General features: G+C 34.7%; 1 protein-coding gene and 1 non-coding gene across 3 annotated transcripts in view; one reads left to right on the top strand and one right to left on the bottom strand.

Moving 5' to 3' along the window:
* The window catches only part of LOC115214454, a 365,440-nt gene that overhangs the window by 14,311 nt on the left and 337,986 nt on the right, over nucleotides 1-13,143 (bottom strand). For both annotated transcript variants that reach the window (XM_029783667.2, XM_029783655.2), the window contains exons 111-120: nucleotides 12,789-12,939; nucleotides 9,916-10,156; nucleotides 9,187-9,288; nucleotides 8,659-8,904; nucleotides 7,358-7,530; nucleotides 5,603-5,663; nucleotides 4,336-4,513; nucleotides 3,995-4,110; nucleotides 2,727-2,874; nucleotides 911-1,158 (exon numbers count right to left, since the gene is read on the bottom strand). In XM_029783667.2, coding sequence (XP_029639527.1) covers nucleotides 911-1,158; nucleotides 2,727-2,874; nucleotides 3,995-4,110; nucleotides 4,336-4,513; nucleotides 5,603-5,663; nucleotides 7,358-7,530; nucleotides 8,659-8,904; nucleotides 9,187-9,288; nucleotides 9,916-10,156; nucleotides 12,789-12,939 — 1,664 coding nt within the window. The remainder of the gene's footprint in view (nucleotides 1-910; nucleotides 1,159-2,726; nucleotides 2,875-3,994; nucleotides 4,111-4,335; nucleotides 4,514-5,602; nucleotides 5,664-7,357; nucleotides 7,531-8,658; nucleotides 8,905-9,186; nucleotides 9,289-9,915; nucleotides 10,157-12,788; nucleotides 12,940-13,143) is intronic.
* Nucleotides 10,293-10,399, top strand: LOC115220365. The gene has a single exon (XR_003882516.1). It is a non-coding gene; the product is annotated as a U6 spliceosomal RNA (small nuclear RNA).

Here is a 13,143-nt window from a genome sequence, read left to right as displayed (position 1 = left end):
TTTTCCGTCCAAATGATTTTGAAGACTGTGGAATAATTGATAATCTGATGGGGCAATATCTTGTGAATATGATGGGTGGAGCATCATTTTCCTTTAAAACTGCTTCAGTCTTTGGAATGTCATCCTCATTGTAAGTGGTTGAGTATTATCCTGATGGAAGAACACTTTCCATCTTGAAACCAGAGGAGGTTGTTTTCCTTCTAGTGCTGACTTATGCTGCTCAAACTGCTTACAGTAGATCTATGTTATTGCCTGGTTTGGAATTAAAAGTTCAAAGTGGACTAAACGTTTCATATCCCACAAACAGATAACAACACCCTACATGGGTGAAGACCTTCTTTAGCCCGGTGTTTCTCCTTTCCCTACCCACTGCCTTTGGTGCTTGTTATTTTTATAGAGAACCCATTTCTCGTCACCAGTCACTATTCAGTCCAAAAAAGGTTCATTCATGAGACATGACAACAAGGAAGAGCACACATTATAACAGTAAAGTTGTGTTAAGGAACCTAGCACCTTGGTTCCTTAACACAAAGACTTAATATTTAGCACATCGGCTCAATAGTGAATAACACATGACTGTATTCCGTGCTCTCTTGTCTGTCAATTGTCTCTCTATCTATTATTCATTCCTGTCTGTTTGCCTCTTTTAATCTGGTCTCTCTTAAATCTGGTCTATCCAGAACAAATCTAGTTGGACAGATCTATGGGGACATCATTTCTAGAAAATCCAGGGTATGTTTATATAATTGGCCAGACTTTTGTTGACTTCATTACTCAATCTGATAAAACTCTGGTTGTTATTGATTCTGATTGAAAACAACAGGACTGGTTTTTGAATCAACATATAGACCTACAAAAAAATAAACTCTGTGTTGAATATATTATTCAAATTTATACAAGTGATTCTTACCTTCGTGTACAATAGTTACGGGTTTCTAAGAATAAGGTAATGAGGAAGAAGACTATTCCACAAATGAATAACGAGATAATGTGCCAATGCAGCATTTCAAATGGATTTTTATATACATCCATTCCAAAGTGAGCAAAAATACTTGTTTGAAGCTGGTTGTTTCCCAATGAAACTAATCCATAACTGAGAGAGAATTGTGGGAAGATCAAGAATACATATCTACATATCTGGTAAGCATTCTGTAATGCCTATAATACAAAAGAAAGACAAAAAAAAAACAGAGTTAATTTTTTTAAAAATATAAGCAACAGCTGTAATCTGAAACTTGAAATATGCTATGGCCTTAATCAATTCAAGTGGAAGTTTTATTAAATATTTTCCCCTTAAAAGTATTAAAGAATTCCAACTCTAGCGATATTATTGAGGGTAATTTAATTTTCCTATTCTGGAAAGCTGATTTATGAATTTCTAGATGAAGAAGTAATAGTCTGAGATAAAAATTGTTAATCCTCAACATAAACAAGAGTAAGTTATCATCTTATATTCAAAATTTAGAGGTACTAAAAATAACTGTCCCAAGTAGCAGAGGTTAAGTGGAAAATATAAGAAACAAAGAAATAACAGTTATATGAGAACATAGATGTTTAAGCAAACATTTAGATAATTTCAAATATGTTTTGGACATATTTAACCTGTATAAAGGCCATATTCACTGCTAATTTGCCATGGAAAATCATGCTTGCATTATGCAATAGGTGCTGAAAATTACCAATAGTCATATCAAGGCATCCTCTCTTTGCAGAACAGTGAATGCATTTTTAGCTTCTTGGCTGTCATGAATACCATGCAACACAAGAGAGAATTCCCTGAAACGATGTCAGAAACACTTGTATTCTTTATAGTAAAAGACTCCCTTTATAATAATCATGGGATTGCACCTAGAAAATTACCATCAGAGGTACAAGTCTGGACAAGGTTGTTTATAGAAGACCAGTAGTCACCCATACATACCAGTTTCTCCTGTCCATGCTAATGATGTTATCTAAGGGACAGGCAAAGGCCAATACAGCTTGGCACCAGTGATGTCATAACTCATTTCTACAGCTGAGTGAACTGGATCAACATAAAATAAAGTGCCTTTCTCAAGAACACAGCACACAGCCTGGTCCAGGAATCGAATCCACTACCTCATGACTGTAAGCCCAATACTCTAACCACTGAACCATGCACCTTCACATTCTTTATAATAAATCAGTTTCAAAACATGAGTTGATCATGCTTAATGCTGGGTCTGGCTAAACAAAATATTATAGTTGACATGCAAAGGCAGTGTTGCAAATAAATACACATACAGATAAATTCAAATATAATTATTAACAAAGATAATTGCATTAACTGAAATACTGTTTAAGAGATGATTATCTAACAGGAGATTGCACTTCCATTGTATATTGGCAATGAATAAATGATCCAGCTGTAAAAGTACCAGATCTAAAGACGCAATACTAGAATTGAAATTAAATAAAAATATTTTTTTAGCCCTTTAGAATTCAGATTACTCTGTCAAATGTAATGCTTATTTATTCACATTATTTTGAAGTAATCATCTACTATCTTGTAGCTTCAAAATTATGATGATGTGACTATTTTAACAATGACATTGTAGAGTAAGTGTGAGAAGCTAGGCATGGCCAGTTTGAACATAAAACAATTAGAATATTCGACCTAGTTATGGTCAGTTTAAATGCTAAACGTTTAAAGAATTAATGAAAATTTCTACTCTAGTTAGATGTAAAAATAACGTTTTTCTGTTTACCTGTGTGCCTTGGAATAGACTTAAGAGGAACACACATACACTTGTGCACAATCCAGAAAATATATTAAAACAGAAAACAATCATATAAGATGTAGTGGGATCTTTGAAGAAGCTTACTGTCGTGTACATAAGTGGTATGGAAGCCCATCTACGCAAAAAAGTAAAGAAATAAAAATTAAAATTAGCATTAAAATACTGAACAGATTTTGACATTTTAGGTAGGAATAACTCAAAACACAACAACCTTTTTGATATCAATGTGCCTAAAACTGGCCCTGGTTGTATGATACAATCTCCCTGTTTTAAAGTGATTGATATTGAAAATTCCATGTTAACTTAAGTTCCAAACCCCAGCTTAATAACGACAAAGTTAAATCACTAAATTCTTTTTTATTTTTAAAATCAGTTGAAACAAAATCAGTGTATTCCAACAAAAGGGCAAAATGGAGTGTTGATATTTTACTACTGTAACAATCTCTGACATAACCATCATCACAATTGCAAACTACTGCTGCCAGCAAGTGCACAGTATTCTAATCCACCACTACAAAAATGATGGGATGGTCATTGTTGGAATGCCTTTGATCATAAGTATGTTCATACAAGATTAAATAATAACCAACACTAGCATTTAGTTTCTGAATGATGCATGGAAATAATATTTTTATCATATCCATATCTCACTGTCACAACATACATGCATACACACATACCTACTGACGTACGTACTTACATACATACATACAATTTACCTTCTCCTAGAAAGAAATTCTAATGACAACCAGGGATCCTTCACTCCTATTGTTAACATGTTAGTTAACCCATAGCTGGGATCCTAAAAAGTGCTACTACTTCACGCCAGAGTAGACCTGGGAACAACAGTGGCTAGGAGGTGGTTCCATACCTCTCAAAATGCTGGAACTCTCATTCAAGGAGGAAAGGGAAAAGCCCTTGAGATTAAGTGAGGTGGGAGGGTATTTAAGAAGGTGGAAAGATGATTTTATACCAGGGACAAGCAGAGGTGTCTTGTCACAGAGAAGATACATGACAACTGACAACTCTGCATTTATATAAGGATGGGTGGGAGTATATGAGTAAAAGGTAAGAGACAGTGGGAATAGTGGATCAAGAGGGAGGAAGGAGGTCATAAAAGTGTGAGGGGAGAGCACCTGATGGTTAGAGATAAGGGTAGAGGTATGTATGTATGCAAACCTCATATTTATATATTAATGTGTAAACAGCAAAAAGTTGCCAGTTTGGTTACTCACCCAAATAAGAAAATTAAAAGAATAGTAGCAGAAAAATTGTCTCGTATCCAGAAACTGTCCAGTTTGAATATAGCCAGAATAATGACAATTATTATCAAGGAAAGACAGTACACGATCTAAATAAAATAAAATTGATATTTTATTAAATATGAATATTAAACATTAGATTTAAATATTTTTAGTGTTGTTAAGTTTAACAAAATGCATGCATGCACATACATCTGCACATGCACACACACACATGCGCACACACAAACACTTACATATGTACATAAAATCATTTATGTATAATGATGAGTATTTTTGTGACTGAATGTGCATAAACAACTTGCAATACTTACTAAGTCCCAGATGAATGCAGACATCCAATAGATAGGTGTTTTCACCCCACTTATAATAAATAGGTATTTCTCTGAGCTGATATTTTCTTTGACCAAATAAATGCTGAAAGCTGCTGGGATAAAGCTAATTGCCAGTAAGATAATCAAACTGATGGCTGTCTCAGATGCATGGAATAAACTGAAATACAAAAGAGAAGATTGTTACTTGATATGAATTCACCAAAGTAATAAAATTATTCATAAGAATAATTTTAAGTGATTGATATTTATTATTTGATATTCTTCATAATAATTTCAAAGATATTTGTGATTGTTACGAGAGAAAAAAGAATCAATATTTTAATGAAATTCTATTGCTGTTGTTCTTGTTGCTATGGTTAAGTAGAGCCAGTATCTCTTCAAGGGTAAAATTTATGTAAGTAACCAATAAAATGTAAAGGTGGAGTTAGTCATCGGAAAAGTATCTGAAATGTTTGCTTCATAATATTACAAAATATATTGAGAGAACTTTCATAGAAAATATTTTGAGTACAACTGTTAAATTTATTTAATTAAAATGTCTGAGGAGAGGTTTGTGACAGGTAAACAGAAATAAATTTGTAAGTAAAAGAAAAATCTTATTTTGACATTCATTAGAAATTTGATAAGTAGACTGAATTTGGGCAAAATCTAGTAGTTAGCAAACATCACATGAAAAATGTTTCTACCTAGTTTTGAAGTCAGGAGTTCTTATCTCCAGTCAAGATATTTGTGATGAAGAGGTAGGCATCTCAAATAGATTAACAAAACCAGCAATAGGCTAATCACTGGAGGCTTGTGGAATACTCATCAAAGAGATGATTACACCAGCAATAAGCTGACCAGTCAAAGTTATTGATTGCAAATCAGTCAGCCATGATATAAACTCTTTCATCAAGGCAGCCTAGAGGAAAATAACTAAAAGAAAATGCAGTCAGCAGGTCATCCTTCATGTTCTGCTGGGTGAAATGTTGAAGGACTGAAAGAATGTCTTTCTCTGCTTGTGATTACAAAGCACTTAAAATACTTAACAAAAGCATAGTACACACTGCCAAATCACTCATTTACAAGTAATGAATATAGTTTTATATATATAGCTTAATTGTTATTGTTCCTACAAGAAAGTGGTGGACAGACAGTTTAGTCACAGCTTCAAATGTAATAACACTTATTCAATATTCTATCAATATCTGAACATCTGAGAGATTTCAGAGACTATTTTCTAAATAAAAAGAGAGCATTCACTTACATAGATTCCTCATTCAAAGTACTGACTGACAATTGGATTGGGTTGTTAAAAGCTGAAATTCCTGTTAGAGATATAGAAATACAATGATTTTAGAATGAGTCTCATAAAATATACAAGCTACTTAAAAAAAACAACAAAAACTGACAAATTTATATTCAAACATGGTGTTGTTCTGTCATTAAAATGTCTTAGTTTGCTGTAGTTTTAGTTTTATTTCCTCCTCAATTTAAAAACCATAAAAGTATAATTAAAGGGCTAGTTAACAGACTGAGCTGGTACAACTGGGAAAATTCTGAGAATAATGTTGCTTGGAGGATAGATTATACAAGTAGATTTTCAATAAAATAATTAAATGTTTTAAATCATTCCATTATTATAATTAGTATTAGCCTTTTTGGGTCGATTAAATAAGTACTAGTTATGCACTGGAGTCGATGTAGTTGACTTGCCCCATATCCCCATCTTCCCCCCCACTCAATTCAGGCCTCGTGCCTTTAGTAGAAAAGATTATTATTATTATTATTTTGGTTTGTCTCAAGTTTGGTCTTATTCCTAGTAGGGATTATGATGGTAACATGTTACTACCTGTAACCTTAGGTATCCACAAGTTTTCAGCAGTCTTTCAAGTGCTTAGAACTCTCCTGATAATCCTTGCTGTCGTTAAGACACAAACTTCTGTAGGGGCTCTACCAGGCATTCTATTTCAATCTCCCTCAGCCATTTATCTATATCTAGGCTTACTGTTCCCAGAGCACCAATTATTATAGGCATGACCTTTACTGTTTGCATGCTCCAAATTCTTCCTATTTCAAACTTTAGGGGATTGTACTTATTTGTGTTTTTCCTCTTTCTCTATGATCCTGGAATCAAATGGGTATGATGGGTTGATAAGTAAGCAACTTCGCTTCTCCTTATTTATGACTGTAATATCTGGTCTATTGTTTTCTAATTTCTTATCCGTTTGAATTGGAAAGTCCCACAAAATCTTACATTTCTCCAACTCTAGTACTCTTTCAACTCGATGATTGACCATGTGTTACCAGCTTCAAATCCTCATTTCTAGCACAGTTTCCAGTGTAAAACTTTTACAACCTGGTCATACCTATATTTCTTATATTCTTCCTGTGTCAGCTTGGGGCATTCTTTCACAATGTGCGCCACTGTTTCAATCCAAGTTGCACAGGCTCTACATTTTTCTGATACATTCTCTCCATATATTTTTTCTCAAGCTCTCTCTCTCTCTCTCTCTCTATCTCTCTCTCTCTCTCTCTCTCTCTTTCTTCTTCTTCTTCCTCTTCTTCTTCCTCTTCTTCTTCCTCTTCTTCTTCCTCTTCTTCTTCTTCTTCTTCTTATTATTATTATTATGATTAGCATTATCAGAAAGATGGTGAGCTGGCAGAATTGTTAGCATTCTGGGCAAAATGCTAAGCAGCATTTCATCCATCCTTACATTCAGAGTTCAAATTCTGCTGAGGTCAACTTTGCTTTTCATCCTTTCGGGGTCGATGAAATAAGTACCAGTTATGCACTGGGGCCAATGCAATTGACTACAGCAGAAAGGATTATTATTATAATAAATGGTACATGGCTGAAAGACAAAGGACTTGCTCAGAGTGGCTCATGCAACAATATTTATTCATTCCTATCAAGCTCTCCTTCATATATTGTCAGGTTGTATGTAAATACATTGCAACAAATGTCAGCTGTCATAATCAAGAGAGAAATAAACAGAGTAAAAAGAAAGTTCCTGTTTACCATATTCTTCTGGGTTCCCAAACTTGTTCCTTGCTACTTCTGTTCTCAGGATTGCATTAGAGTAACCATTAAGAAAAGCTGGCATTGAATGATGACCTTTATTGTTGAACCACACTGTTACCTGTTTCTTATCTTTGTTGTTGCTATTTCTTTCATAAGTCCATCCACCATACCTGTAACAATAAACAAATTATCAAAATAGACATTATCAATAAAAATTATTATAAAAATAAAAGAAAGAGATTACCAAAGTTTGGAGTTGTACATTTCTCATCAAAGTTAAACCAAAACAAGTTTTCCACCACTTTTAGAATACCCAGGAAAATAATTATATAATTGTAAAGGTATGTTGAAATGATACCTTTTTGACTGGCCAGATATCAATATTGGGATAATTACCACCAGATCTACACTGTTTAGAAGATGAGAAAATATTACATCCATTTTTGTCATGCATGTCATACTCATATAAATCAACATTGAGGCCTCAAATATTGTTAGTCAGCAAACTCAGCTTTTTTGAAATTTAAAATCAATGTAAATAAATATTGTGGGGCTTCTTATGCCTGTCTGGGGAAATTCAGGAGAATTAGAAGTTAATATTTTAAGGAGAAAAAAATTTATTTTGTGCAACACCACATACATTGCTCTTTTTGGATTCTCTTAAAAAGGCACTAAACAGAAATTCCAGATAAATATTTTTTAATACTTTTCTGGGTAGTCAGACTTAGTTTTAAAATAGGAATCAATATAATTCTTGTAAGTGTTCAAGATTTACAGCTTACATATTTCACAGATTGTGTTACTCACTGTCACATATGTCATGCAAGAATGGCCCATTTGCACTTGTTTTGCAAGTGACTTTATTTGAGACTGTTGAAGGTGAAGCAGTTACACTGTTGGAGTAATTCTAACCATTGAATAACATATGCAGATCTGTTAAATCAATTTAAATTTATTTCACGAGGTGTCAACATTTTTGTTGCACAGCTGTGACCTGGTCACTGACACCACTCCACAGTGGAATGGCTCTTCCATCATGAAATTGCTTGAACTTATGATGGTTCTGTTAGTTGTCATAATGATGGTGATGGCAGTTATGATGACTGTTATACTACTGCTATTGCAGTTGATGACAACGATGATGATGACGACGATGACAGCGACGATGATGATGATGATGACGATGATGATGCAAACAAGTTTAAGAGTAATTTTTCTGGTGGAATATCTGTGGAAAATTATTGAAATGGAAGAACAAATTTCCACCTTAATGAGAAAGAGAATCTAGTTATTTATACCTTTTCTTGCGGAATTTCATGTAGCTTTCTAATAGGTACTCTGAGACTGGCATTGACTTTGAGTTCAGGTTTTGCAGGAAATCTGTTGAGTTTAGTTGTAGTTGAGTTGGTGGGATACCAGAAGCATACTTAGAACATTTGAACCGGAAATTTTCACATTCACATTTTTCAGTTTTGTTCATTAGGTCTTTCTGATATTTGGGTCTTTTGAAAACTGTCTCTGCTGGTTTACATTCAAATGGCTCTCTGAAATATGTTTCAGAAATGATATTAAATTTATTATAAAGAATAAGAACATATGAAGGCTATTTTTTAAAGGGTATGTTTAAAATGTAACAATAGTGACTATAGTAATTGATAAAATTAATATTGTTGAACATATGAATGATATTTTAAAAGGATATCTTTAAAATGTAATAATAACTGACTGTAGTAATTGTTAAGTTTTAGAGTTAATATCATTTCACAAATAGCAGCTGCAGCTAACTTTGAATACTGAAATATATTAAATTTTAGTAAAATACATACTCAAGATTTGAAGCAGTGTCTGACATACATGTTGTACCAACACCAGGTGAATGACTGATCCATTTTAGTAAATCTTTTCCATACAAATCACCCACTTTATCTCTGAAAATATAGATATTAGACAAATCATATTTAATACAATAAAAAAAAGTTGCCACTGGCATGGCTGTCTGGTTAAGCACTTTGTTTTGCATCCACATGATTTTCAGTTCAATTCCACTATGCAGCACCTTTGGCAAGTGTCTTCTACTATAGCTTCAGGCTAACCAATGCCTTGTGACTGAATTCAGTTGATGGAAACTGCGAGGAAGCCTGTCATGTGTGTGTGTTTGAGTGTGTGAGTGTGTGAATACATGTGTGGAAGTTGTGTTTGTACCTCACCTCTGCTTGATAACTAGTGCTGGTTTGTTTACATCCCCAGAACTTAACGGCTCAGCAAAAGATATTGTTAGAATAAGTACCAGAATTAACCCATGACTAACCCCCCCCCAAAAAAACCCATAAGTACTGGAATCGATTTGTTCAGCTAAAACCCTTCAAGGTGGTGTCCCAGCATAGCTGGAGTTCAATGACGGAAACAAGTAAAAAGATGAAGAAACTATCCCTGATCCTTCTTTTTGCGGAGACAAAGAATATCAATCTATTTGTTCCTCATTATTGAAGCTCCTAAGACAAAGTAAAAATATTAAGATTGTAAGAATAACATTTTAATGTTCCAAAGTTACTTACTTGTAAAACATGTAAGAGTTTGGTCCGTATAATGCAGGGGAAAGACGGAGACGTTTGTAATCATTTTTAGGTGCTATTTTGGAAAAGCCAACAGCCATTGCAAAGAAAATACAAGGAAGCAAAATCACAGAGATAGCCATCTTCCAGTTGCGTCGGTAGTGACTGGCACGTTTTTGAATCAAAGTAAGGAAGGCTGTAAAATTATTTGATTCATAGCTCACTTTTGATGATATGTCCAAAGCTGAAAAATAAAAATGATCTTGGAAATATTATGGGGATTAATTATGCATCAAAGTTTACATTATAAATAATTTGTATGATTTAAAAAAAATACAACTATTGGTATACATTTATTTTATTTATATTATATTGCAACTGTACTAGCTATGGCAGTACATATTCTAAAATTGGAACGATGCAGAGAAGATTAGCATGGCTCCTGTGCAAGGATGACATGCAAATTCGTGAAGTATTCCATATTTTTTGGAGGCGCAATGGCCCAGTGGTTAGGGCAGCGGACTTGCAGTCGTAGGATCGTGGTTTCGATTCCCAGACTGGGCATTGGGAGTGTTTATTGAGTGAAAACAATTAAAGCTCCACGAGGCTTCAGCAAGGGGTGGTGGTGAACCCTGCTGTACTCTTTCATCATAACTTTCACTCTTTCTTCCTGTTTCTGTTGTACCTGTATTTGAAAAGGCCAGCCTTGTCACACTCTGTATCATGCTAAATCTCCCCGAGAACTACGTTAAGGGTACACATGTCTGTGGAGTGCTCAGCCACTTGCATGTTGATAAATAAGCTGCGTCGTCACTGGTGCCAAGCTGTATTGGCCTTTGCCTTTCCCTCGGATAACATCGGTGGAGTGGAGAAGGGAAGCTGGTATGCATGGGTGACTGCTGGTCATCCATAAACAACCTTGCATAGACTTGTGCCTCAGAGGGTAACTTTCTAGCTGCAATCCCACGGTCATTCACGACTGAAGGGGGTCACAATTAAATTGCAACCAATGAAATAGAATTGTTAACCACAGGTTTCTAATGAAACTATTACTGGTTCATTGCATTTCTCATTGTGAAAATGATAAGTGACTGTCACCAACTCAATGTAGAACATACATGGTAAAGGAATTCTTTGTCCAAAGAATTTGCCAATGTTTGCATCCTTCATTGTTTCACTTTAGTGAAATTTATACTCATACATATATGTATAAAAAAATATATATAAGTAAGTTTATGTGTGTGTGTGTATACACATAAATATATATATAAACATGCATATATATAAAAACATACATACACACACACACACACACATATATATAAACAGGCAGATAAATAAATACATACACACATCATATGCATGAATATATGCACACACATACATACATGTATATATAAACATATATATACATATATGCATGTATGTGTGTGTGTATATATATATATATATATATATATATATATATATATATATACATATATATACATATATATATATATACACATATATACATACATAAATACATATATATATACGACAGGCTTTGGTACTCCATGCCAGTGTCATGTAAAAGCACCTATTCTTGTACCATGTAAAAAGCATCCAGTACACTCTGTTACGTAGTTGACATCAGGAAGAGCATCCAACTGTAGAAACCAAGCCAAAACAGATGATTGGTACCTGGTACAGCCCTCCAGCTTTTGTCAGTTCCTGTTGAACTGTACAACTCATGCCAGCATGGAAAACGGACATTAAGTGATGATGATAGTCATGATGAAGCTGCTGCTTAGTTTCAGGTTTAAATTTCACCTCCAGGTAATGGGCAACCTGATATTGTGGTAGAAGGCACCTGTCCAAGATGTTGCATATTGTGAGTAAACTTGGAAACCATGTGGTTGAAAAAAAAAATCTCAACTACACATTCATTCTTATATCCATTTGTAAACAGGTAATCCAACACTACAATGACTGATAACCTTCTGCAGACTAGGCAAGTGTACTAACTACTACAGTGTTGGGATAGTGCCATACTAGCAGTAAAATAACTGAAAATGTCCTGGTATAGTAATACTTGAATTCTAATGAAATGCTCTGGCAATATAAAATTTAATATACTTCCCGGGCAAGGTTAATGTACTAATCAGGGCAGTAGGAGATGTGAGCTTCAATTCTAGATCAAGATGCTTGTAGATGCATTTACTTTTCAGAGTACTATTGATTCTTTCTAGACTTGAAATTTTAGGGTAAGAGTCTCGTTGACTGGTGTGGGATGACGTCAGCAGCTGGGAAGCTGATGGGAACTTGGGGCTGACCGGAAGAGGAAGGGACAGCAGTGACACTCCCACAGGCAGGGAGCATTGGGGCCTTTTCGATCGAGGTAACCGAGGGAGTCAGACATGTGAGCACCTTGTTAAGGTAGGGGAGAAGCAGCTGCTATTTCTAGTGTTTGGGTCGGGCTGCATTGAAGGGTCCATTACCACTGAGAGGTCTCTGTCGAGCGAAGAGAAGGTAGGTGTCCTTATTTCGAATCTCTCGCATACACCACAACTGGCACTTATTTCATTGACATCAAAAGGATGAAAGGCAAAGTTAACTTTGGCAGAGTTTGATCTCAGAACATAAAGCTGGAAGAAATACTGCTATGCATTTTGTCTGGTGTTATAATCATTCTGTCAGCTTGCAGCTTTTCAGAGTATCATTCATCATCATCGTTTAACGTCTGCTTTCCATGCTAATATGGGTTGATATCAGTTAAAGTGTTAAATTAATCTTCCCTACCATATGTTGATTACTAGAATGTTTTACAAACTGGCTCTAAAATGATGCTATAATATTTACTAAAACAGGGTGATATAATGTATTAGAAAACTCACCTGAGTTAAATTCATTTATGTCTTGGGACTCTAAACTCTGATGACTTTCAGATCTTGCAGACATTTTAGTATCATCCAGTAATGTAGACTTCATGTTTTCAGGAGTCATTGGTAAGCCTGCATTAGAGAGTTCACGTGCTTGGAGGAACACCTAGAAAGTGGGACAAATGTATTTTATTAACCAATAATATGATTTGTTGGAAGTGTAATGCTAATTCACACCAAAGACAGTATGTAGGAAAGCAGAAAATATAGGTGGTCAGTCATTAAAGCTATCAGCAGAGGTGATAAACTGTGATAGTAGAAAAATGAGGTGTGAATGGAAGGTGAGAAATGTATGAAAATATGCTGTGTG

The sequence above is a fragment of the Octopus sinensis genome, linkage group LG1, assembly GCF_006345805.1.
Source record: "Octopus sinensis linkage group LG1, ASM634580v1, whole genome shotgun sequence".
Classification (NCBI taxonomy): Eukaryota; Metazoa; Mollusca; class Cephalopoda; order Octopoda; family Octopodidae; genus Octopus; species Octopus sinensis.
Note: the sequence above shows the minus strand (reverse complement) of the source record. Positions and strands in the feature narration are given on the sequence as shown.